The sequence below is a fragment of the Calidris pugnax genome, unplaced genomic scaffold (genome assembly GCF_001431845.1).
Source record: "Calidris pugnax isolate Ruff unplaced genomic scaffold, ASM143184v1 scaffold24, whole genome shotgun sequence".
Taxonomy (NCBI): Eukaryota; Metazoa; Chordata; class Aves; order Charadriiformes; family Scolopacidae; genus Calidris; species Calidris pugnax.
Genome location: NW_015090922.1, coordinates 4,393,758 through 4,420,701, shown reverse-complemented (window position 1 = coordinate 4,420,701; position 26,944 = coordinate 4,393,758). Strand labels below are relative to the sequence as shown.

Genomic DNA, 26,944 nt, shown 5'->3' with positions numbered 1-26,944 from the left:
TACACGGTAGCAACAACAAATGAAATCTTTATTTACAAAAATACAGAGTGCAGAAATTAAATAGCATTTTACTAAGATACAAATTCTCTAGCCTAATATAAGAGGGATTTATTTTTTTTTCTACACACGGTAGATAGCCTGCTCTTCTGAACACCCCATGCTTAAAACAAATACTACCATTAAGAGGCAGGGACTTCAGTACATCAACTGAATACGAGTTTGCTAAAATGTCTAGCATACTCAACTCTTAATCTGAAACATTTGTAGGAGAATGTAAAGCACAGTCAGTGATCTAGGACTTAAACTATTCATGCTAAGCATTAGACCAGTGCAGTTGGGTGGATACAGTAATTGTCATGTTAACGTTGTCACGTTTACATCCCAGCCCACCCCAGAGGAGACTTGTGGTAATTTTGGATATGCAGAGGGTCCATGGCTCACCCACCTATCTGGAGCACACATGCCATTTGATATCTGAGGTGGCTTGAGCCTACCCACTCCACAGATAGATATACAGAGTAACTTCAAAGACTGAGAGCACCCACCCATGAGTATCCTCAGAGGACATCTCTAGTGTAGAAAAAACGTATTCAGTATTGAAGCATCAGTGTGCGAATGGTATATCTTTAAGAGGATGTAATAAATATGAACACAGGCTGAGAGAGTTGGGGTTGTTCAGCCTGGAGAAGAGACCTTATAGTGGCCTTCTGGTACCTAAAGAAGGCCTACAGGAGAGATGGGGAGGGACTCTTTAACAGGGAGTGTAGCAATAGGACGAGGGGTAATGGTTTCAAACTCAAAGAGGGGAAATTTAGATATTAGGAAGAAACTCTTTCCTGTGAGGGTGGTGAGGCACTGGAACAGGTTGCCCAGAGAAGTTGTGGATGCCCCATCCCTGGAGGGGTTCAAGACCAGGCTGGATGGGCCTTTGAGCAACCTGGTCTGGTGGTAGGTGCCCCTGTCCAGGGCAGGGGGTTTAGAACTAGGTGATCTTTAAGGTCCCTTCCAACCTAAACCATTCCATGATTCTATGAAATGTTTGGGGGTTGGGTTGTTTTTGTTTTTGGTGTTTTTTTTTTTTTTTAAATTTGACTCAAATAAATGCCAACAGAAGAGAAATTCAGGTTTTCATTTCTCCCCATGTTAAAAAAAATGCTCTCCTTTTGGGCCTTGCCCCAGGTTTTCTTTGGGATATCAGCACTGTGATGGCAGGCTTTCAAATTCTTCTTCGCACTATGGAATCTGCAGTAAACACAACATCAATTTATCATGGCCAAGTTCGGAGGCTCCCAAAGGTGGAAGAGGGTAATCAGCAGAGAACAACCAGCCTAAGCTTTGCTGGCTTTGAACTCTTCTCTGTGTACTGAAGCGTGAGGACAGGTCTGGGTGGTGACACCAAATGGCGTCCCTGAAGGCCAGGGCAGGAGAGACCATCAGTGTCTCGCTGGGCCTTGCCCACTGCTGGAAGAGCTGCCCGAGATCCACGGACCTCCCCGGGCCTGAGGGAGAGGAGAAACCTTGGCAGACCTCTCCGCTTTGTTTATTTTTTTCATTTTTGTCACTTTATGAGTGAAAAACACCCCAGCAGATCCCGCCAGCTTTCCCCAGTCGCCTCAGCGCCTCCTCAGAACCGGAAGGTGCCGTCGCCGTCACAAGTCCGCCTGCCCGGAACCTTTGGAGCCGGAACGCAGATTCGGGGTGCGGGGTGCGGGGCCGGAAGACGATAGTGCGCGGACCCCGGAGAAGATGGCGGCTGCCGTGGTGGGCCCACGTGTACGCGGGGCTGCGGTGGGCGAGGAGGCGGACAGCGGTAACGGGCTCCCCTTGGCCAAGGAGAGCGGGAAGGGGCGGGAGTGGGTAGGGGTTTGGGTCTTTTTCTGCTCGGGCGGGCGTCGAAGGCCTCCCCGGCCCCCGCCGTGGCCCGTACGGCCCGGTGAAGCCAAGGGGAAGCGTTGTGTGGGAGCTGCTTTCAGTGCTCATCTCTGAAGGAATGCTTTTTTAAACTGTGTGTGTCCTCACCTAGACCACTGAGCAAGTTTAGAAGAATAGGTATATGTGTGTTTCCCCCGCACACACGGTTAGGATTTCTCATGTTAAATCTCTGCCAGGCTTCAGTCTTTGCAATTCAGAACAGAGACCCAAGTCTGTCTTCTGATAGAGTTAATCTAATTTAAATTACTTTGAAACACCTCTGCTTTGCCTCATGCTGTTGACAGGTCCTCTGCTGTATTAAAGAATAAGTCGTAGCTGTTTGTTGAAGCCTTGTTTGTATTTCTGTAGTTGTTGAAAGCAAAACGTTGTTGGTATAATCCAGCATTTTCCTGATTTATTGGCAGAAAATATTGTGTAAAGGAGACTTTAGACATGCTTTTGTAATTTTCCTTTTTATAACGTGTTTTTTACAGCTAGTGGTGGAATTTTGTCATAAGCAGTGTGTGGCATACAAGTTTGGACTTCTGGTAGCTGTTAGCATTTGTATGTATAAAAAGTCACAAGTAGGGGTTCATTCCTCGTTTAGAAACCAGATAGCAATATTCGAGCAAGGCTTAGAGGTGAAAACTTGACAAATTGTTTTACACGTAGAAATGTGGTGATGCACCTACTTTTTTATATGCAATGGTTTGAATTATTTTTTTTTAACTTGGAAATCAGGATATGGAGACATACTGATACTGTAAAAAGGATGCCTTTACTAGTTTCTGAATGTGTTGAACAAACTTGTAACTTTTAAATTTCCAATTTATACTAAGGACTGAAAAAACCCTAAAGATAATTTATTCTGTGTGGGTGCTTTGGTGGCAGTAAACATCATACTGATATAGATAATGAGCACATGTTCAGTAAGTATTTCTCTTCCATGTTTGTCATGTAAACATATAATCTTGCTTCTTCCCTTGGTGATAACTAAACGCTCTTCGAGCCTATACACATGCCTGGGTGTTTTTAAGGCTTTATTTTAAATTGGTTAATGCCACTGTTTTGCTGCTACGTGTGGTTTTAGGCACATGGAGAAGGCAGAGTAATGAGTTAGTCTGGCAACAGAGTGTGTGTTTATGTTTGTTAAGTAACTAAATAGGCAATTAATGGGGAATATCACTAATAGCTTTCTGCATGGTTTTATGGAAAACGCATCTTGTGAAGCAGTCCTGACTTCATTCTCTTAATGATTTGGTTGATGAAGGTAATTTACGAGTAGTGCTTGCGAAGTAAAGCACTTGGCTCAGTGAGAGTGGCAGATGGATGAAAAGCAGTCAGTGTCTCAGAGTTGGTGGGGAGTTGTCCCCTTGCTGGTGGGAGTGTGAAGGTGTCAGGAAACAGCCTCCTGTCCAGCAGTTGATTTGCGGCCTTGAAAGTTGTATATAAGGTAATGAATTTAAAATTTTTGGGTGGCACAAGTATTAGTGGAATGGTAGTTAATAGTGGCAGGACACTTGTAAGCTCTGCTCTTGATTGCAATAAAGTTTGGTTATTTTGATTGGACACACATATTTTAGCACACTCTAAACTTGCAGCCCATTTCATTCTAGTTAATCATCTGAACAGTTAAAGACTTTATTTTTGTTATTTGACCCATAGAACAGACTAATAAGGGGAATTGTAGATTCTTCACATTTTTTATTTGCATCTAGTTGGCTGTTCTGTCTTGCCGTTGCTTGATTCCAGACTTCAGCATTTTAACTCTATTTCCTTCTTTTCTGTTTTGAAGGGGGCATAGGGTAAGGAAACTTGAATTTGGGGGTGTTTTATTTGTGTATCAAGAATTTGAGCAGTTACTTTTACCAGAAAAGCTCAGTGCCTCTGGTTTCTTTTGAGCTACCTGGCAACTGTCTCGATTCTTTAATTCACAAAGCAGCCTCTGTGTTCATTATACTTAGGTAATCACATTTTTGCTGGCATTACTTTCTTTGAGCAGATTTTGCTCTCATATAAAAAATGCTCTCCTACCTTCAATTCAGTCCATGTGGTTGTTTGCATTTAAGCACTAGATGTCACTGTTGCGGTTTGTATGTAAGTGTGTACATACATACATATATGCGTGTGTATATGCCTCTACAAATTACAGTTTTTGACCTGGAAAATACAGCTTTTTCCCCAAACTTGCCATTCCTAAGCAACAAAATATTCATTAATCTAATGATAAATTTCCAAGGCTGCCTTTTCCCTTTTACCTAACCTCTTAAATCACTAAATCACTTCAGATCATCACTGAGATGAGCCAGCACTTGCATTGGCTACTTTCTAATAAATTCACTATGATGGTATATGCCTGCTTGAGCAATTGATCTTAACAGCAAGTAGCACATGGCCCTGAATTCAGGTAACATTTACATACAGAGCAAATTATGCGTGATAGATCCTTATGAGAAACAGAACTCCTGATACATTTTTAATTTTTTTTTGTTCCTTTTTTTTACCCCTAGATTCCGATTTAAGCTCAGATCTTCCAGAAGACAGCTACTCTTCAGGAGGTGAAGCGCAGGATGGTGATGATGAAGATGAAACAGCTGCCCTTGGCAATGTGGTTGAAGAGGCAACAAGCTCCAAAGCTGACCCAGGTGCAGGCTGGGCAGATGCCATGGCAAAAGTGCTCAACAAAAAGATTCCACAAAACAAGTCCACCATTTTGGCCAAGAATAAAAAACTGGAGAAGGAGAGAGAAAGGGAAAAACAAGAAAGACTGGAGAAGAGGATGAAGGTGAGAAAAAGATATAGTATTTCATTTTGCAGACGGGGATGCATGGAAGATCTCTTCAGCAGGGGTTTGGGAGAGTGCTCAGTTGAGTGTGTCTCAGTTTTGGAATCTCTTCTCCACAGTTACCTCAAGTAGCTACAGAATTTTTACTTTCAGATTATTTTAGTGTCCTACTGTAGAAGTTTTTCCCTTACTGGTTTTTTTGGGCCATTAGGTAGGCTGATCTTTGGCAGCAGGACTGTTCCAGTCTATCCACTTAAGATGGTTTTGCTATTGAGAGGGTAAAAGCAGCTGCTTTAAGCTTAGTTTTCTAATTGCTATTGTTAATTTGGAGTATAGTTCACTTTGTTGGCATTAAAAGTTGAAATAGTTCTCCTCGAAAGGGAGAGGGAGAAAGAGAAGAAAACTGCTTTCATTTAAATTCTGCTGTGACTCCCAAAATCAAAGGCCTCTAGGTTGAGATTGCAGTAATCATTGACGTGGTCGTGAATCATTATTTGCTCCCCTCAATGATTTTCCTGGTAGGAGTTTTCTATTACAGTGTCTGTGCCCTAAATTGCTTCTGGTTCTGAAACTGTTACGAAGAAAACAAAACTTATGTTGACAATTTAGTCATTTGTTTGTGGTTTTTTTGGTGGAACTTTTAATTCCAGCCTGTGATTGACTGATTTACCTTCAGGGTAAAAATACATTAGTAGTTCTCATGTCTCATTTTACCAGTTCTATCTCAGTGGGATTAGCAGGAGGAGTGGGAGTACTGCAAAGCAGAGGTGGGCTGCACATCCCCAAACTGACTTGTTTACCCTTATAAAAAACTTGAGAAAAGTTTGCCTTTTATTAATTTATTGCTGATGGAAGCTAGAATAGGGCAGTTCTTTTGATAAAAGGCCAAAACATGGTCATAAACTCACAAATTTGTAGTGGTCTTCCTGGAATTATAAAGGTAAGGACTTTGAAATTCCACAAGAGACTTCTTGCCTAAAACAGACTTAATGCTACACCATCAGGCCTAGAACACTTTTAAAGTGGTAAAAGGGGAAAAAAATATTTCACTACCTGAAGCTGAGGCTGGGGAAATACAGTATTCTCCTGTTGCAGCAGAAAAAAAGCTGGTGGTGTTGCAGTCCCTGGTAATGAGAAAGCAGATCAGTTTGGTTTTGAAACAGAGTGCCTCAAAAAAAAGACAAAAATAAGTGTTGTGCACAAGAGTTGTTCTCTGGTGAGCACTTGCTGCTTTTCCTGGTGTTTTGAGTTCTGCCAGTTGTAGTCTTTGTTGTGCATCACTGTTGGTCACAAAGCTGTACCATGATTAACTTATCAAGGGAAGTCAAATTCCCAAGGCTTAAAATGCAACATGCTTATCTTAATAGACCCAAGATTTTATTATGTGTAAATATCTCTCTGATCAGCTTGTGACGTCTCGGTGTTGAAAGCTGTCTTTGAATAATTTCCTTGTCCGTAGAAGCCAGTGTGAAAGGATTTGAGTATTTCTAAATTCCTTTTCCTTGTCTTGAGTCAGAGGCATGACTCTTGTGCCACTCTTTTCTAGTTTTTGTTTACAGAAGCGAGTGACTTTTTGAGATTTGACTGTGGCCCCCGGTGTGTCTGTGCAGGAGACTTTTCTCAGACCCGTTGTCCAGTCCCATATTGGAGCATCACTTAACCTCAAACCAAACCGAGATTCAGTGATTTATCTGTTTTTCTCCTCTTGCTACATAATCTGTGCTGGGTTTTCAAATGTTCCATGTTGTTTCACATGACAATATTTATAATGCAGCTTGATAAAAAGCGGGAGTGGGAAATGATGTGCCGAGTGAAGCCAGATGTTGTCAAAGACCGAGATACGGAAAGAAATCTTCAGAGAACTGCCACAAGGTACGAGTTTTTTCTGAATGCTTTCCTTAAATATATGTGTACTGAAAAAAGAAGGAAAAGGGGAAGAAAAGACCTGCATAGGTAATCTGTTTCCTATCAGATTGAACTCTTAAGAAGTGACTAGCAGGAGCCGAGTGATTTATATACAGGTCTGCATTGTACAGTATCAAGTTCAATGAAAGATTTCAGAAGCTTTATGAAAGAGCAAAAATTTAGATGGGAATGTAATGTTTGCTTAACAGAAATGCATTGTTGGATCCCCTCAATTTGTTACTGTAATGCTTTAAAAATGCATTAAAAATGCAAACGGTTGTTTCTGCTACTCTGTTTCTTCCTTCTCTGCAGAGAATTCACCAGATCCACATCTGTTAAGTTCAGTTGCCTGTTCCACATTGCAGTAGTTTGGTGTTGCAGAACTTGATGTGCTGTCTGTATCTGTGTCCTTACTCATTCCTCTGTCTTGTTCATGTACTTCAGCTGCTCTTAACATCTTGCCTGAGGAATTTAGTAGCTGATTGTAGTACAAGTAACATGCATATGGGGAAGAGACGTGCTCTTGCACTGTTACCATGCTTACTTCAGGGTGTGAATAGTTATTTGTGGGTTTTTTGATACTGGTTCCTAGCAATAAGTATGAAGGAAGACTGAAAATTGGAAGTAGATGTTAATTCTTACCTGAATTGAGGTCTGAAGTAACTCTTTTGAGGAGTTAGAAGTCATCCAGCATCTGCACTGATTACTTGCTTCGGTACAGGGTTCATTTCTATCAAGGGAACTTGAGTTTAAAACTTTGTTTTGTTTTGTTGTTTTTTTCCCCATCCCAGGGGTGTTGTACAATTATTTAATGCTGTCAGGACGCACCAAAAGAACATTGATGAGAAGGTGAAGAGAGGTGGGAGCTCTGAGAGGCAACGTGCTAAACTGCTGTCATCTGTTTCAAAGAAAGATTTCATCGATGTTTTAAGAAACATGGAGGGTGCTAAAGGGAAGAAGAATCCTGCGGGAAAGGCCACAAAAAGTAAACAGGTAGGCTTTTTCTGTAAGAAAAAAAGCATACAAGATACCTTCTAGGTATAATTACTGAATGTTAATGTGCCTGTTCTTCAAAACAGCTGTGATCCAGTTACCTGGGTTTTTTTGAAACTATTTAGGAATGGAGCAAGCTGCTTTTAGCCTGGTTTCACTGTCTTTTGAGTATCAAAGTACAAAATACTGGAAGCTCTTTTGGTAAGACATCAACTCTTGTATACAAATAACTTGGTTTAGTTTTATGTTTAAAAAAAGAATATGAAAAAATGAATTTTATCTTGGGTTTTGCATCAACCATGGAACAAACTGCTAGATTTTGGTGGGTTGTGACATTTAGAATTTGAACAATAGTGGTTATCAGCTCTTTAAAACTGTAAAGGCACAGGGTCTCTTCATCTTACATGGTATGTTAAGACTGTGCTCATAGTGCGTACCCACAGTTTTAGGCATTTCAAAATCACTTCCTCTGGATGATTATGGTATCTGGAACTGAAGGGCTTTGCCGTACAAGTCAATACCACAATAGAAAGAAACTAAGACATATTAAAATTATATGTAGTCTTTTCTTTCTCTAGTTTTGTGTGTGTGTTAGTCTGATGTGGCTTTATTGCTGTATGATGTTTTGGAAAGAAGTATTGTAGCACATTCCACTTTTTCCAAATGTGCTCAAGAGAGACACAGTGTAGTTGGATTTGTCCAACTCTGTGTTGGTTCTTTCAATTCATCAAGTAGCTCACGGTTGGTAACAAGTTGCTCAGACATACTTTCTCTCATATTTCAGAAGCTGCGTGTTTTTGAAGTGTATTTGTGTTCAGGTTTGAACTTTGTGCTTGGTAGTGGGTGGAATACTTCTGTTGACCCAGACTTACAGCAGTTAACTACGTGCTTTTCTATGCCAGGAAGAAATACTTTAATCAGTTGGGAGACAACAGTTTGTCATATGTTTTTTGATTGTGTGCACTTGGGGAGCATGCTGAAACACTGCCTGGCATGAAGAGCTCATGCAATTTTCATGCAAGTGTAATATTAAAGTATTTTTTAAATTCTTTGGATAATGAGAACAATTTAGCTTGGTGCTGACACTTTATTTCTCCTTGAAGAATTCCAGCTTGCTTGTTTGGGTGGGGTCGTGCGTGCGTGTGGTTCATTTATTATTTTTTTTTTGCTTCTCCCCTGGAATAGCAGAAGAACATTGGAGTGATCGCAGTGCCAAGTACTATTGTAGTAGGCATGGAATCAATAGCTGAGCAAAAACCTAGGACCTCTTTTCTTTGCATCAGGTTGTAGCAGGGAAGTTTTCTAATTACTAGGTCAGAAAACAGATGGTGAATGTTTCTATACTATAAAAACATCTTATTTTGGCAGCATCAGTAATAACATATTTCCATTAAAGTGCTCTGGAGGTGCTTTAGATGTTGACTGGTTAGTGTTGGTTTTGATATAGGTGCTGTTTTCATGTTGCTTGTGAACAAAACCTTCAAATTTTGGATTTTTTCATTAATATAAGGCTATACTTGTAGGTTTGGGGAAGGGGGTGGGTTTTTTTGTTGGTTTGTGGTTGTTTCTTTTCAAATAGCCATGTCTTCCTGGATAGACCACCCCTTCACTCCCTCCCGTTCTGCATTTGCTTCAATGACTCTCCATTCAGTACTGAACAAAACTCTTTTATAACTCCTTTTCAAGCTGTTCTTAATTTGTCTTACTTTCTCTTGAGAACATATCTTACCCATTTAATAGGCTCCCATCTTGTAGCTGTTGATGCTGGAGGTTGAGGCCAGTATCTGATCTTCAGTCTCCTCAGAACTACACAAACATTTAGCCACTGCTGGCCTCCACAGTCATATCTCTGCTGCTTAGTCTTTGAGGGTTTTTCAGAGGGTGGTAAGCAGGGATGAGGCTTTTGGGTGGTGAATTCCTTGCAGCAGGACTTTGGCAGATTGTTTGTGCCATCTGAAAGCTTTTGTTTATTTGTTTCTGGAGGTGTTTTTTTTGTAGCAGCTTGCTTTGTTTTTAGCAGTTGAGAATATGGCGTGTATCTCAATTTTAAAAAAGAGGAGGGAATTACATTTATTTATCTCAACAAAAACAATGGAGGAGATGTCAATCTCAAACTTCAGGCACTTTGCCATCAATTAAAATGCAGTCCAGAACAATAAAAACTCTACCCCACCCACATAAAACAAGCAGTCAGCAGGAAAAATAGCAGAATAAGTTTTCCCAGTGAAAGCAAACCTTTCTTGACTCAAACCTTGAATATATTTGTGAGACTTGGCAAATGCTTTTTCTTACTTTACAGTGGGTTTTGGATGCAAAATTTGCTGCTGGATATTTGAAAGTGTGGTGGCTTCTTCAAAATGCCAGGGGTTGTTGAAGAAACCCTTTATAAAGCTCAGTTGTGGTTGGGTATTTATTCAGGTATATGTATGTGTGAGAAAAAGCAGTTAAATGCTCTGTAAAGACCCATCTGTAGCAGCGAGATGTCACAGTAGCACAACCACTTAAAGTTTGTTCTCCATTTCCATCAGCTTCATGCTTTGATGGAAAGGACAGGTCACTTCTGCCCTGTGAGAACTTTGTTTATAGTCTTGCATGCTTTTAGCCACTGGCCTTAATATTACTTGGTGTACACCCACCCAATGGAGCTATGAAAGAAAGGCTGTAAGGCTGTGAAAATTTTCCTGTGCCATGTGAAACTGAAGCCCTTCTTGGGGTTCTGTGTACTCTGGTGGGAACAATTACTTCTCTGAACTAGGGCCAAAAGCTTTGCCTTTGCTATCATTAGCTGTTTATCAAGATATTTCTTAATCCTTGCTGAGCCAGCTGACTTGTGTAATATTTTTCCCTCTTTTTTTCCAAGGTACTGTACATGATGCTTGCCTCTGGGTAAGATCATCTAATTTCCTTCCCCTCACCACCTTATCTGAAAGCCTTGGAATGTGGAAGAAAAATGTAAATTTTTTTAAATTTTTTTTTAAATCCTGCTTGTTTGTTGTTTGGATGTTTTAGGTTTTGGGATGGGGGAAGCATTTGTTGGGAAATATGAGAGCTTTCAGTCTTGTTCAATGCAATCCTTACAGACCAGATTTTAATTGCAGTGTGTGTTGGTTGTATCTTGCAGCTTCCTACCTGTAAGATACCATAAGAAACAGTATTAAACGACAGGTTTAAAAAAGGTACCTATCAGAGATGCTGTCTTTGCAGCGCTAGAGGCTGAAGTCATCTTTATGTATGTAGAGGAAATACAGAAGTAGGTAGTGGCCATACCTTTAGGTCCTTAAGAATTTTCTGGGTGCTCTTGGCATTGTGGTTTTGGGAGGTGCCTTTGCTTCCAGGGCTTAGTGAAGTGATGTAGTGAATTACATGGGGTCTCAAAATCTTTATTGTAAGAAAACAAAGAAATTCAGAGTTAACGTTCCCCGGAGCAGCCTCAACTCATCTCCCTTGCTGCATGTCAGTTTCAACAGGGTCATTCAGTACCAGAAGCTCTTGTCTTGGCTTTTTGCTTCTCATTTGTGCCACTCCCTGTAAAGCATTACTGGGTGGTAGAACATTTTCTAGTGACATAAAAGTAACTGGCATGAAAGTTACAAATATTCTTTGTGACAAGCGTAATCTGCACTCATCAACCTTTAATTTTAATTAGGCCTTTTAACATGGTTTTCTGCATCACCTGTGTCTGCTTCAATTTTTTAGTTTTCTTAAACCAGATCTGTTGGAGAGCATTTCAGTGGTGCAAGTGAGAGCAGGATTTCCTAGTCTACTTCAGTAACCTTGATCCAAATTCTGCAAGGTAATTTTTCTGTAATCTGTGCTGACTACATGACTTGGAGGTACAATTTGCTTCCTGTGTTGTGATGGCATCTTGGAAAAATTGATGTATTGGTCCCAAAGCAGTGCCTATTTTAAAATAATTTATTGATGGGAAGGAAGATAAGCGGAGAAAAGTAAAGGTGCTATTTCATCTGTGCTATTGCACATATGTGACTTGAAATAAAACGCTTTTCCAGAAAAGTTCCTTCTGCCTGAAGTGTACTTTATAAATGCTTTTAGTGTTTGGTAAGTACTTTGTGAACACAGTAATTGGAGTCAAGTTTATTATAGATTTTTCTTTTGTTCATAAGACTTCTAATATTCGTAAATATTTTAATTTTAAGCAGTAGTTTGAAGATTGTTTAAGGGCAGGAGTACTACACTTCCAGCTTTGACTGCTATTCTTGCTAAGGCACAAGAAGTGGCATGGGGGCTTTTATTTTTCAAGTTATATGGGGATATAAATCTGCTTTGCAGCTTAAAAATTAGATCTGTTTAAAACCTGTGAGAGTGACTGCCTTCTTTCTCTTGCAGCTGCATAAGTACTGGCCATTGGTATGTTATTCTGCTTTTTTTTCCCACAGTTTCCACAGTGGAAGAAAAAAAAACCCATTATTTTCATCCATATACCTGTCCAGAAGGACAGTAGTCTGGACAATTGTTTCAACCAGCTGTAGGAAGTAGTTTGTTTCTGAAGTGTGGATGAAGGCTTAGACTACTTCTAGAAATTTGGTAAGGTGTATCAACACCTCTTTTAATCTTAAAAGGAAACTTTTTTTCTTAGGTGATAATGACATTGCAGAGTAGCAGAAGTTTATTACTACAGCTGTTGTGTTTTACAGAACTAATTGAAGGAGTAACCAGGCGTGTGTGTATTCCAGCAGAATTGAGGGGGCAGCCAAGTATTAATTTAGTTCAGCTGCTGCCAGAGTAGATGTGTTCTCCCAATTTTAATAAATGTCTTCCCATTACATTGACAGAAACTTTTAATTTGGATGCCTTTATAAATCATGCATTTATATCTTTTTTCCCCAAATGTGTTGTATACTTTCTTGAAGGTCATCTTGTATATGTCTGGAGCTGATGCTTTTAATGTAGTTTTTTTGGTTTTGCACCAAAAGGTTGCTGACTGCTTAATTGTATGCTGTACTCTGATTTTTATCCCTAGGGTTAAATGCAGTGCAGCCTGCTGTATCCTGAATTCCTTATGTTATTTAAGGTGAAGGGTTATTGTGCAGTAGCAGTAGTTGTTTGGTGACATTTTTACTTTAAATCTGTTTACAGGAAGATGTACTGACTTACCCAGTTTGGGTTACCAGCAGGGCCAGGTTTTTGAGATCTACGAGCTTTTTTTTTTAGATACTTGATCAGAAGTCAGGAAGGGAAAAAGCTCCACTCTCCACTTTTGGCTTTGTTTGTAACTTGTATAGGCAGGGCAATGTACTTAGAGAAAAATATATCTAAACATTTCATACAGTTTTACAAAAAAATGTTCTCTGGAAGTAAGAAAGATCGGGTGGAGCTTGTTTATCTGAACCAGTTTGTTTCCCCCATGTAAGCACTTTCTATTGGAAATTATCTTGAAAAGTGATTCCATTGCTTTGAAGTTTTGGTAAGGTATAAAATGTTCTGATTTTCAGAGTGTTGAACTATCAGATGTGTATTATAAATGACATCTGTGGGCACCTACTCACCTGTTTATCTTGGTAGACTTTAGGAGTGGTGGGTCAAACTGCTTCCAGCTTCCAATGGTTAGAGGGTTGAGGAATTCAGTTTTGGTGGTTTGTTTTTTTTCGCTATGGGAAAATCTGCCCAGTTTTTAATGAGTGTTTCTGAAATTTACTGAAAGCTTAGAATATATACTACTTTTTTTTTTTTTTTTTTTAAAACCTACTTTATTACAAATGCTGCTGAAGCTGTTGTCATGGAAAGATCTGACCTCTTTTTGGTTTGTTGCTGAACCCTGGACAGTGTTCTGCATGTGATCCATGTCGTTTCTTCTCCACTTGCAGGCATTGGGAAAACCCATAGAGAAATGTAGGAGACAGAAAGGTCAGAAATGCAGAGAAAGTGCACCCAGATGGCTAAGAGAAAGGATTGGGATCGTGGGCAGTTTACATATTCCCTCTTCAGGTTTAAACTGCTTCTAGAAAGCAGCCTGGGAGTGTTGAGGGGTATGGTCTGTTCCTTAACGAGTTTGCCACTCACCCACTACGGTGTGGGGAAATTACAGGAATATAAAATCAAAGAGACTTGGATTTGCAGATGTTTAGGATATGTTGCAAAAGCCATTTAAGTAAGAGCAGGGGCAATGAGGGTATGGAGGTTTAGCCATACAAGCTGCTTAGTAGTCATAAAAACTTCAGTATTTCATATTCAGTAATAAAAATACACAAAAGCTAGTTCTTTGTGGTTTTTTTTTCCCTACTCCTCCTGCCTCATAGTTTTTTTGGATCTCTGTGCATGTTTTGGGACTCAAATGTAAGTGGAAATCCTGAGTCAGGAAGAGGAGGCTTTTTATTAGCCCACTTTTTCCTCATCAGCTACTCTGTGAGATGATTTCTTAAGTGCTGGAAGTGAAGGACTTGGTCATTATTGTAGCCCTTGTTGTTTGAGACAGCCTTTTGGGACTCACTCTGTTATGCCTCTTGCTGAATCATAATGAAAAACAGTGGACGATTTCAGTATCATTTGTAGGAAATAACGTGAGTCACATTCAGACTATTCAAAAATCTGCAAGCTGCTAATTTATTCTAAAAAAGGATCAAAAAATACTCCAAACAGCTATGGGTCTGCATGTATCCTTACTGTACCAGCAGACAAGCTTTTATAAAAACCTTGAGAAAATTTTATGTACCCAGCTGAGATAAGTCATAAGTGTCTTGCATAAATGGGTGACATCTGAGAAAAATCTGTTGTGACTCAAAGATGTTTGTCTAAAGTAGACTCTTGAAAGTCATTAGTACTCGACTTCTGAGGGATAGCACATTGAAGGCCTTAGTCTTGACCGTGTGCCCTTTACTTGGGCACTCTTGCTGTAGCTTCATATTTTCCAAGTACAACTTGATGGTTCAGGAACTGTACAACTTTCAACAAGGATGTTGTGCATCTTTAAACTCCCTAATGTCTTCATTACTGCAAATGCAAAATCAGCTGATGGAGAGGAATTCGTTTTTATCACATGTGAGAAGTTGTGTGGCATTTCTTTCAGGGTTGAAATGCTAAGTATCTAGAAAAATTCTTCCTTCCTTTATTTTGAATCCCATCCAAACAGAAGAATTCTTGGTTCATTATTTTCCTTTTAGGAATAGCGATGGAATCTGGTAAGGAGTCATCCATATAACTTTGCTCTCTTAGCAATTAAATAATACGCTTTTTGGTACAAAATTAAATATATTTTGCAGACTCGTTACCTGAGGCATATGATTAGCTAGCATGAAAAGCTCTTCTTTCTGACGAACAGCCTTGTCTTTTCCAAGTCAGATTTCCACTACTTTGAATACCATAAGTTGCTATACAAATTTTTGTCTGATAAGCAATGAAATTGTAACTTGTTGCTTTAAATACAAAAGTCTTGATCATAGTTGTTTTCAAGAATTATGTGATCTTGGTGCTGTGCAGTGTTTTATGGATCCTGTCGTTTGAGTAAATGAAACATGAAAGCTGTGTGGAAAATTGTAGATGAAGAAAGGGTAGGAGTAACAGGTGAATACTGAGATATGGTAGTGGCCAGTATGGTAGGCAGTAATTTCACTGTCGGTAGTGTAACAGTTGATAAACAGGCATTGCAGATACAAAGGTAAAATCATATGGATGAGGGTGATGAAAACATGACTGAAAACAAGCAGTGATGGCATACTGAAAGAGTATACTGTCTGGAAATTTTCTTTCCTCTTGTGTTGCATGATAACCTAACAAAGTGAATGTGTTATTTCTCTCTTTCCAGGTATCTTCTCTGTAATAATTTGCAGTGTTCTTTGAGCTAATATTTATTTGGTACCTACTTAAATATGCTTGCTTGTGGACCTTTTTTTTTTCTTTTTTTATGTCACTGGAGTGTTTTGGAACCAGTGAGGGTTGGAAAGAGTGATGTTGTTACTTGATATTTACAACGTTGTCACTTTGCTTTGTATTTTACATAACATGAGTTACAAATCACAGAGTATATTCCACAAGGGAAATTGTTAACATGGGTAAAGGTAATGGGTCGTACCTATGTTGTAATTTAACTATAAGATTGTTTCATTAGTGATGCTTATTTTCAGGTGAGTTTTTATTTGATGAGTTTTTACTTTCTGTGAGGAGCTCCTGGGAAGAGCATACCCATGCTGTTCATCATCTCATTAAAACATGTTAAGGGAATCTCGATGCTGGTATGGCCAGACACTGTCTTGCAGCAGCGTATGGTAAAATTCCTCGTGTAGCAGAAGGGTTTCCGAGACAGCTCCTATAGGAGCTGGAGCACAGCACAGGCTGAGGAGTTCCAGAGCATCCTGTACGCGCAAGGGCCCTGTGTTATCCTTGAATTCTTAAAATATTTTTGCTTTTTCTGACCAAAATACTGATTTATGAGATTTCTGATGAACTAAAGCTGAGAAAATCTCTTCTCTCAAAAGCTTTTTCATTTAAGTCATTTAATAACAACGGTAATGATTTTTCTTCTTTGCTTAAGTCCAGATGAGTGGTTGTTTTTAGAAACTGTCTGATTCAGTTCTGACCCCTCTCGGGCTGGGACATGTTTAAGCCTCTGTGTGCCAACCCAAAACATTCCTCCTCATTCACACATCCTCAGTTGTAGTAAACCCTAGAGGAGGATGTGAGGATGGGGAGATTCCTCATGCAGGTCATTAAGCTCTGGGTGGTCTTCTGGCTTTACTCAAAAAGAAAATCAGTATTTGTTGTGCTTGTAGTAATAATTCCAGTGCGTTACTTGCAGAGGAGTTTGAGCAGGAACAGCAGGTTTCAAAACACACTGTAAAAATTCTAATTCTTAGAATTGTTTACTAGAAATGCCAGTGTAGATTCTGGTGTGCACAAGAGACCTTGTGGTCTGAGTAAAAATCCTGTGCTACTGCTGATATTTGCACTATAGTGTCACTCCAGATGTACGAAGGCAATTTAGTTCAGTCGCTCTAATTTCTCATTCAGAGAGAGGATGCAAATAGTAATTGAATGACTCTCATACTAAGGAATAAATGATTGTGCAGAATTATGCTGCAGCAGAATAGACTTCTTTCATGCACTCACATCTTCTGCAAGCCCCAAAATGCTTCCCAGAGTGAGTTCTGTTGAGACTTCAGCTCAGAAGTTCAAGATAGTAGCAGTACAGGATCTATTTTCAGTTTCCAGGTCTGTGGGGTTTTTTTCTGTTTGGGATCAGGTGTACATAGGAACCTTCCTTACAGTCAAAATCTCTATAATTCAAATTTGATAAAGTTGCAAGCAGCACTGATGATTAAACCCAAGTATCATTTTTCTGTTAAAAATCATTACATTTTATTTTCTGCTTATATTTCTGCTTTCTTTCTGATCTGCAGTTTACTTTGCTTCTTCCCAGCCTGGAGGAAGCCTGTGAGCTTGGATATGCCTGAAAATGAATTTAGGAGAAATGATTGTGCTGATGTTCTTTGTTTTCTATTTCCTCTCCCACTTCTACCAAGTGATTTTTATTTTTTTTTAATTGAGGTTTAACTCAACTTGTTTTATGCCTGTGCTGTTTTTTTCTTGAGCTAGGTTTAAACTGACTTGCTTGGGAATGAGAAGCAGAATAGCAGCAGCCATTCGGAGCAAGATGCAGGCTGTTAGGGAAGGTAACTGTCAGATGTATCCAAGAATGCATTTTGGCAGTTATGCTTTTTAACTACTTTGTCATGACAAAAGCCTCCCTGTGTTTCAAGGTCTTAGGTGTTTGTACCGAGCACAACAGAGGAACCTGGGGAGGCAGTTCAAATCAATTAGATATGTTAGAATTGTTTTCTCAGGGCTTAAATTTGTTGCTTGAGAGATATTTATGTTAGAAATTCCTTCCCTGACAGGTACAAATAAACATTTATTGTATGTGATGGTAAAGAGAGATGCCCCTGCAAGCTCTGGCACTTCATCTTGCACACCAAGCAAAAGCGTGGGAGCCCGGTGTGTGGATTGTAATTCCTAGGTCTGAAAAATGTTCATTTCTTAATACTCTGCAGTTACTGTCGGCTTGGGTGCATCAGGAAGAGTGTGGCCAGCAGGTCAAGGGAGGTCATTCTGCCCTGGTGAGGCCCCATCTGGAGTACTGTGTCCAGTTCTGGGCTCCCCAGTTCAAGGACAGGGAACTGCTGGAGAGGGTACAGCAGAGGGCCCCAATGACATGGGGCCTGGAGCATCAATCTTACGAGGAAAGGCTGAGGGACGAACTTTTTAGTTTGGAGAAGACTGAGGGGGGGAACCTGATCAACACCTATAAATATTTAAGGGGTGGGTGTCAAGAGGATGGGGCCAGCCTTTTTTCAGTGGTGCCCAGTGACAGGACAAGAGGAAATGGGCACAAACTTGAACATAAGAAATTCCATCTAAACAGGAGGAGGAACTGCTTTACTTTGAGGGTGGGAGAGCACTGGAACAAGCTGCCCAGAGAGGTGGTGGAGTCTCTGCCTCTGGAGACATTCAGAGCCCGCCTGGACACATTTCCTGCTCAACCTGCTCTAAGTGGACCTGCTTTGGCAGCGGGGTTGGGCTAGATGATCTCCAGAGGTCCCTTCCAACCCCATATCATTCTGTGATTCTGTGGACACAGGCTATAGGGGAATCTCTATGGTGATATAGTTGTGTTGGCTGTTTTGCAGATGCAGAAACTGGGGTGTGTTCAAGTGACATGAGCTGATGGGAAGCGGAGTGAAATGCTGGCTTTACTCTGGCTCTGATTTCAAGACATGTCTTGTTACTTATCAGATTGGGTATTAGGAAAAATGTTTACACTGAAAGGGTTATTAAGCATTTGAATGGGCTGCCCAGGGCAGTGGTGGAATCATCGTCCCTGGAGGTATTTAAAAGCCAGGCAGAAGTGGTGCTGAGGGACATGGGCTAGTGGTGGTGTATGTCGACATTAGGTTGATGGTTGGACTTGATGATCTGAAAGGTCCCTTCCAACCAAGACAATTCAGTGATTCTATGACTTTGGTCTGCTTATGTGTAGAGTTCTGAAAAGCTCTGGGAAACTTTCCTGTTCTGGTTTTAGTATGTTGCTGTAACAGTAAAGCAGCAGATGAAAATGACAATGTTCTGTGACTTAGACTGAACTGAATTCTCTTAAACTTTCAAAGGAAGCAGGCTTTGAGGTAAGGCAGTCGTTTGCAGACTGAAGCGGCGATGTGCAAGTGTCCTGCTGCTGCTTCTAACAACTTCAGAAGGGGTAGAGAGGACTGATCTTCCACCTGAGTGGCAGTGCAGTCTGCCACAACTCTAGTATTGAGTTTGGCAGGTCTCAGTTGAAGATTCTTACTGTAATGTCATTTATCAAGAGCAAAATACGTAGCTCCAAGTTTTTTGCAGGGGCAAAGAAATGAACAAGAACAGGGAGATTTCTAACTTGATGTTGGTCCTGTGGCTGCTGCTGATGCCATGAGGCTTTCGTAGACCAATTCCTCCAAAAGCATCCAGGAGGCAATTCTAGCCCAGATCCTGCAAGGGCTGGCTGTTTGTTCTGGGTGAGAGACCTAAGCTCTGTTGTTGGGTGGGTGGGTGGCTTTATTAGGACTTGGCTGAGAAGTTCATCTTGTCCTGGTGCAGATTTTAGAGGGTATGTCTTCAAACCAAAATTAGTTTGGGAAGTATGTCCCCACTACAGAGCTCTATTTGTGTCCAACTTGGGATAATGCTGTGGTAGCTTAGGTGGCACACCAAGCAGGCAAGATGGTGTTATTTATATGATGATATGATGTGATATGATCTTTTCAACTGGACTATTGGTCTGTCCCAGCAAGTTAAGCGTCTGCTCTAGAGTAAGCACATTGTGCATGTTGGTCTCTCTTGTTTCGGCTCATGATAACAAGTGCATCACCATGTATTGGTGACTCCTGAGATACTCTACTAACTGCTGCCTCTCAGACCTTTTGAAATAGGTTGCCACACCTTCAGGCAAAGAACATTCAAATGTATATTAAAAAGGAGAGGACAAAAAGCAATACCAGAATTTTTCACTCCTTGCCTTACCGAAGGACTCACTTTATGTAGTATTACACACTAATGTTTATATAGCCTGCTTTGTTTTCATTTGGGGATGTTCAAAGGGGACTTCAGTGTTGTAGTGAAATGTGGGAGATGTGGATGAACAGCTGACTGGAAGTTCAAACGCGGTTGTACAGAATGAAAGCTGGTTTATTTTGCACGTGCCAAGAATCAGTTTTGGTTTATTTAGATGAAGCCAGATTATGGCATTGAAAACCCAAGTGTATTAACATTCTTACATAAAGAAAGTTGGGAAGTGATGTTACAGTTGAACTAATTGTTATTTATACAAATAGTCTTGCTGCGTATTTTCTTAAGGCTCCAGGAATGTTTTGTGATCCAATCGTATCACAAGTAGGGGAGTTTTTATTCTGAGGGGAAAATGGAGCAGTAAATGAGTTAGGAATGAAGATAGTAAACATGGGGTTTTCTTCACTTGGAAGCATGCTTAAAATTGATTAAATATTTGCTTTCAAGGATTTAATCTTCATCTTTGAGGCACAGGCATGCTACCTCTGTCTTTCTCCTTAAGGCTTGTTGTAAAATTCTATTCAAACCTTTGTAGTTCCTTACATAGTGGGTAAGGATCAGCATCCCTCTTTTGTTGAGGTCCTGCTTTTGTCCTGTTGTTCACTTGACATAGCCAGAAAGAAGGCCTAATGGTCGTTGAATAGTAGCTTGTGGTGAATTTGAGCATTGGGCTTTTCAAACCCTGAGCCTTTCATTTTCATTGTTGACAATAACCTACTGCTGCTGTCTTGTTTAAAAAACAAAACAAAAATCCCTGTTCTGCACATCTGGGGAAAAAATAGAATCTCTTTTCGCTTTATTATTATTGGGGAAAGAAAAGAAAATTGGGTTGTTTTGTAAAGAAGATGGGATTTTTCCATTTAGGTATTTCAAATTTTACTCTGTGGCATGTTAAAACACTGATTTATAAAAGATCTAAGATTAAAAAAGAAACAACTTGGTGACTCTTGTACTCTTTTCAACCTGTCTGTGCTGTGCAAAGGTAAACATGTAAAACAAGTGAAATACAGTTAAAAAGTGGGGGGGAAGCTACCCTCTCCTTGCATCCCAGAACACAATACTTGTGTTTGCATTAGTACAGATTATTGCCATGCGAACATCGTAAGTTTCAATTAGGGACCTACCTTACTTCCAACTCTTTAATTCCAGGTAATTGATTACCCTGTCTGAGGTGATTTCAGGCTTTACTGGGTGTAGCATTTGAAGTGAATTGCTGCAAGAGTGGAAGGTGGTTAGGGGGCACTAACCTGGGGAAAAGGGGGATTGTTGGGATGGGAAAGTTACTTTTAAGAGCCGACATTAATGAGAGCAGCTGTGAAGGCAAAACACCCAAAACAAAACACAGTGCAAGCATCTTGAGGAATAGCTGTAGAGTTTCTCTTTTTTTTTTTAACTGGTCCCTGGGAGATTCCTTTTGGGAAGGAAGGTGTTAAGACTTGTTACCCTGCTTTTGTGAGAGTAATCTTTCAAAAAGAACTGCAGAAGTCACATTTAGCTTTTCTGCTTTGGTTACCTATTAAAAATACATATCTTGTTTGGCAGACTTTTTACCCTGAAGTAACTTCTGGTGTGTTAGATTCACAGTGATGGACCTGCATTCACTATTCCTCGTTTCTCCTGTTACTAAATTCTGTCTGCTGCCCTCTCCCAAAGATTGCACAGTCATCAGTTTAAATACACTGTTCTATGTGCCACGTATTCCTAGGTGCACGACAAAGAAGTGGCATGAACAAATGCCTACAGCAATCATACTACGGGTTGTACATAGTATGATCATAATGTACAACTACTACATATTACTGTGGGTTTTGTATCTAGTAGGCAAATCTGCATCCACAGAGGATGCTGTAACGATGCCCCCCATCCACTGTACACCATCAGGAGACAGTAGTTACTTAAACTAGGGTCAGCCAGTTGAGATCTGTCCTTTTAAGCAGAGAAGTGGGAAAAGCACACCTGAGATGCCAATATTAACTTTGTGGCAAAGACCCTGCAAAAGTAGATTATAGTTTTCTGTGCCCCTGGTTCCACTTTGGTAGGAAATTTTTTTGCTTGCCTGCTGGACACTGAGCCATGTTGTTCCTCAGAAGTATTTTGCTACTAAGGCTTAAACCACTGAAATCCTTCTTCAGTACATTGAAGAGTTTTTAGTATTTTCCTTAAGGAAGAATGTAGGAATGGCTTCAAGCTGTTCTTTAAAACTGCTGCCACAGGATGGGGCTGTTGCACCACCCAAATACCATCTCTCCCTTAACAACAACTGCAAGTGAGCACTGTTCTCAGTGCTAGCCTAGGTCTGCACTCCTGTCACTTTTCTTTTTCACCGGTCCATGTAGTGTGGCCTCAGTTTACCCACTTTCAAGAGGTAGGAAATCTGAAGTAGGATGGTGTTGGCTTGCTGAGTGTAGATCCAACTTTGTTTCTTTTAGAGGCAGCTTTGCACCATATGACAAGCTCAGGTAGTGAGGTAATAATCCACATAAAGGGGATTTGGTTCACGTATCGCAGAATATGTTAAACATTAAATCGGGGGGGGGGCTAAGCCTTTATTAAATCCATATTTGTGTTTTAGAGATGTGCCAAGAAGTGTTCTAATGAAACAGCACCTGGGGGTTAATAAATGATATCATGAATCCATTCTGATTGCCAAGAAAGATTTTTAATAAAGGAAGCCATGCCCAGGGTTGACTGTTTCATCCATGAGGAATAATCGGTTTGTTTCAATATTTCTTTTATTGGTTGGTTAAAACAAGTTTGCTTATTAGCATCCAGTCATTTATGATTGTCTTGCATATTTTTGCATACTATTTGCATAAAGAGCTAGCCCTTGGTAGGTCTGACGCTGCAAGCCGCAAAAGTGTGAGAGGTGTCACTTTGATGGATGAACAGCTTCTGTCTTTTACTGCCTTTCACATTCATCTCATCTTCCTCTATTCCCTCTTATCCTCCCCTCAAATATTCAGGGTGAAGTGAAGTCTGAAGAGGGGCCAGAATGGAATATACTGCGTGATGACTTCATGATGGGAGCATCTATGAAAGACTGGGACAAGGAAAGCGATGGAGAGGCCGGTATTGAACAGGGAGGTGGTCTGAAGCAAGAAGATGACAGTGACTGAATGAAACTGAAAACCATTCAGGATAATGTTTTATCTTCTTAACTTTGTTTGGATAAAAAGTTAGCATTCTGTGAATGTACAACACTTGGAGGATATCTCTTTTTTTTTAAAAAAAAAAAAAAGACTTGCACAACTTTGGAGTGTTTTTTCCCTCATGTCAAACTTTTAAATACAGCTTCATTATACTGAAATCCTGAAATATTTTCCAAAACATGTATAATTTTCAACATATTTCCAAAACATTTTGTACAGTCAAAATAGTGGAACCTGCCCAATGAAAGAAAGATTTTGCCAAGGTCATTAAAAGTTTATACATTAGTCATGGCAATTGATGTATTAGTGTGCCTGCGTTTCCAAATCAGTGTTGCCCTTTGAAAAGTTGTTAGCAATTCGCAATAGAAATGGCTTACAATAAACACAGAAGTGCCGTCACCTTGTAAAGTTATCAGGCTCCTATAGAGTCTCTACTACTTTGGCCAGAAAAGGTTTTGTAGATAATAAAGAAAAGTAACCATTAATGTGATAGTTCTGGTCTTGGAGAATTAGTTTGATTGGAGACAACTCTGGAAACATTAAAAAAATAACTGTAAAAAGAGAGATTTGACCCTACTGATTGGCTTTTATATTTATATATATGTATGTATAGTTTTTCCATTGCAAGTCTGAAGTTGTATAAGCTCAGAGACTGGTAAGAGAGGAAAGGACAGTCATGCTATTGTTTTTTTTGGAGGAGGGAGGGCTTTGCTAGCAATGTGGCATAAAATTTTATTCAGTGTTGCTTCATTTGCAGTTCTGGTGTTCTGGCCTTTTTCAGTAAGGAGACGAATCTCGGAGATCCATCCTGTGGGTTTAGTCAGCTATAATGCTAATTCCTCAGGTCTGTAAAGGGGTCTAACAAAAAAGCCCTTCCTCTTAGGGAGGTACTGTAACAGTACCAAATTTTGGAAGACGTTTGTCAGTGTAACACTAATGGTTTTGTTAAAGCTAGAGCAATTTCTCCTAATTAGTTGTTTGGTTGTGAAGGCGCATAACCTAACACACATAATAACAATATATTTTGTATAAGCATATGCATATAGAAGGAAATGCATTGGGATTAGAGGGTTCTAAATGAGAGGCTGGGGCTGAATTCTGCTGCCTTCACTGTTCCAGGCTGGCTGTGTCGTTTGTTTAACTTTGCTATCGCATTTCCCCGTTTGCTATGTGAAGAAAATGCCTTGGGGCCTATTAATTGATACTTAAAATACATAGTACTGTTTCTACAGATGTCTTACATACAAACCTTTCTTTGTACCTGCTTATGTGCAAGATATGATTAGAAATGACTTTCAAATTTTCAGTTTTCAGCACTGAAACATGTCATAGGACAGTGGATTTAGATTTTCCTAATGAAGGCATTGAGGAGGGGAAGGGGTTTGAACTTTGTGGATATTGCAGGATAAAAAATATACATACAAAATGGTAGAGAAACCCATCCTAACAACTGGCAATGGTTGTGTTATCCCTAGCCTATTCATCTGGTATATATTGTAGCAATATTCTTTGAGGAGAACTCAAAGCTAACAGCAGAAATGTTTAGATTTTCAAGCTGTTTGGAGTGTTAAACATATTAGATATCTGAGGAAACATTAGTTTGTGGCCTGATATTTATTATCACAAATGAAGGCATACACCCAAAATATCAAGTGGCAAAACCACAGAAGTTTGACGTGGTTATCCCAGCTTCTGAAGGCTAGACATCTGTACAGCTGTTCAGCCAGAGCTGGCATCTCACTCGTGCAATACAAAAGTATACTATGATGAATTTTGAATCTATGAAGCAGCATAATAGTCTAATTTGACATTGCTTTCTTTCTGCAGAGTTCAGTTGCTTTGTGCGGAAAAACTGCATCAGGACCCTTAAATGCACACTCGTTCTCTTGTTTGGTATCACCAGGCTGAGATCAAACTTTTGGAAAATAATTTAGTTGCTCTTAGGAACTGCAACATCCTCAGGTGATTATTAAAAATTTCAAAGTACTTTCAGAATAGTTATAGAATACTTGGGTGTTTATGAGTTTTATTTGTGCATTTTTGAAGTAATGTTTTGATTAAATCACTGAAGTGTCACTTTTGTATTTAAGAACAACATGGAATATATCAATATTGCTAAAAATGTCTTGAGCTTCCATTTCATTTAGAACGTGTAGCAGTACTTTTTGCCTATAAATTGAGAGCATTTCTTGCCTTTTAAATAGCATGAGACTCGGGAGTTTTATGTATATTGGTTATTTTTTTAATTTTGATACTGTACCTTGCCTTTGCATGTGCCGTATGGAGAAAAACTCCTAGAATACCTTAAATTGGTAACTACCTGCAAAAGAGAAATAAGCTCAGGACTCTTATAGACACGTGGGAGTAGTATATTTTAATTTTAGGCATTTTGGTGGCTGGTTTATTTCACAAGTTTTGTTTTGATTCATTAGCAATTCAAAACGAGAGCTAAACCCTGTTTAGCCCAGACACTTTCCGGTCACTTTCAGCTGTGGGATCAGTTGCCCTACCCTCTTTTCCAGTAATGTTCTTCCTTTTTGGTAGCTACCAAGAACAACCTTCAGTGGCTTTTCCCAGCAGTCAGAGTACTCGGTCTGTTTTGCCTGCTCCCATGAATATCTCTGCTCAAGCAAAGCTCTGCCGCTGCCCTTCATTCCAGAGCGCATGAATCATCTCAACTTTGTATATTTCTGTACCTATCTATATAAAGCCAATAAAGATGGGGTGGTTCCAGTTTTGTTAGGCTTCAAGCCAACTCCAGAGTATGTAGAGTTTAATATTCTATGGATTGCAAAGCAACAAAGTTTTGTTTAATAAAAGAAGGCCCAGGGTTAGCTCTTCCCCGTGTCTCTTTTCCTCTGGTCTAATTTCTCTTCACGTTAATTGTGCTAACTTTTTTCAGCAAGGAAAGCATGAGTTGGCCTATAGAAAAAAAAAGAAAAAGACCATCTTTCCCTGCTTTTCTTCAGCCTGCTGTTAGGGAAATGCTTCAGGAGCAGAATATTCTTGTTGTGCCTGGTGCTACTGCAGCTTGGCATCTTTCTTCCCTGCTAAAACACAGAGTGAAGATCTCCCACTTCTGCAGCTGTGAGGCAGGTTCTCCTGGGGTCTCAGGTTGAGCAGAAGAAAAGAGCTGGAAGCTGCTACCTGGGGGCCCCTGCCGCTTCCTAGTGGACATAGGGCTTTTCATTGTGTGTTTTGTTTTAAATAGAGAAATGAATTGTTTGGAGGTCATAAAAGTGTTTTGACTATCTGATGCTTCCAGAAGAAGGTGGTCTGTAAAGCCGCATCTGTTCAGAGCTGGCTTAGTAGCTGTCTCCAGAGAGGAAAGCAGAAGTCATCTGGCACACAACAGCCTGCACAACTTAAAATGACAAACTCCTCATTCTTATGAAATGAGTCCTGGCATAGTTAATATCCACACAGGGCAATCATCAATGTTGTTCACTTCCAGCCCCTGCAAATTGCTCAATGATTTCTTCAAGACTTGCTGAGGTAAGGAGTAAGAGGGCCAGGAGAAGGCTTGAAGTAGTGAAGACGCTTAGGATCTTGTTAAGTAGATAAGATCCTAGTGCTAAATAAGACATTAAATTTAGACTCTAGGACCTTAGTGGCAGACACTGGAAATAGAGAAGTTCTTGTTTAACACATGGTAGAAGACTGTCAATTTCATTTACTGCTGTTCTAAAGCAGTGGCTTTTAACCTCTTGTCAGTATGTAAACCTCAAAGGTCTACCTCTGCAAATGACCTAGCAGATAAGAGCTTTTACTTAATCATTCTTTTTCAGACTGACAGGAATGGCTGATAGACAAAGCATTTTGTTTTCAAATGCATCTTTTTAATTCCTTTTCTGTCTTAGGGGACATGTTGAAATAAAACTCCAGTCAAACTGAATAGCTTCAACACCAAAGATGCTTGTGTTTGTGTAATGGCTTCATCTTTTGAAATTATTTCCTTTTGTTTAAATCTATGTGTTTCATCTGTTGGATATCAAATTGTAAAATGCATTAGGACACTTTTTGTCAAGCCTTCAGATATGACCTCACGAGCACAAATGGCTTTCAAGAGGCACTTTGGAAGGTGATTTTAGGAAGACTCATAAAAAAACATTATTTCTTCACAGTCCCTTGGTCATTTCAATAGCCCAGCATC

At 39.8% G+C, this 26,944-nt stretch overlaps 1 protein-coding gene across 2 annotated transcripts; it reads left to right on the top strand.

Annotated features, from left to right (window-relative positions):
- The first annotated feature begins 1,725 nt into the window (after positions 1-1,725).
- Positions 1,726-25,631, top strand: RRP15 (ribosomal RNA processing 15 homolog). 2 transcript variants are annotated; one of them, XR_001413054.1, is made up of 6 exons: positions 1,726-1,810; positions 4,422-4,696; positions 6,471-6,568; positions 7,393-7,594; positions 22,606-24,753; positions 25,336-25,631. XR_001413054.1 is itself a non-coding variant. In XM_014951297.1 (5 exons), the coding sequence occupies exons 1-5, from the start codon at positions 1,747-1,749 to the stop codon at positions 22,756-22,758; spliced, it is 792 nt and encodes a 263-aa protein (XP_014806783.1). In that variant the 5' UTR covers positions 1,726-1,746; the 3' UTR covers positions 22,759-25,631. The 2 variants fall into 2 exon arrangements, 1 of the variants encoding a protein (XP_014806783.1); XM_014951297.1 differs by having other exon boundaries at positions 22,606-25,631.
- Positions 25,632-26,944: the final 1,313 nt, after the last annotated feature.

Excerpts from the sequence above, each read along its gene's own strand:
- RRP15 (XM_014951297.1), top strand. The coding sequence starts at position 1,747 with ATGGCGGCTGCCGTGGTGGGCCCACGTGTACGCGGGGCTGCGGTGGGC. Across the intron at positions 1,811-4,421 it reads GGGCGAGGAGGCGGACAGCG|ATTCCGATTTAAGCTCAGAT; the intron begins GTAACGGGCTCC and ends TTTTACCCCTAG. Across the intron at positions 6,569-7,392 it reads CTTCAGAGAACTGCCACAAG|GGGTGTTGTACAATTATTTA; the intron begins GTACGAGTTTTT and ends TCCCCATCCCAG.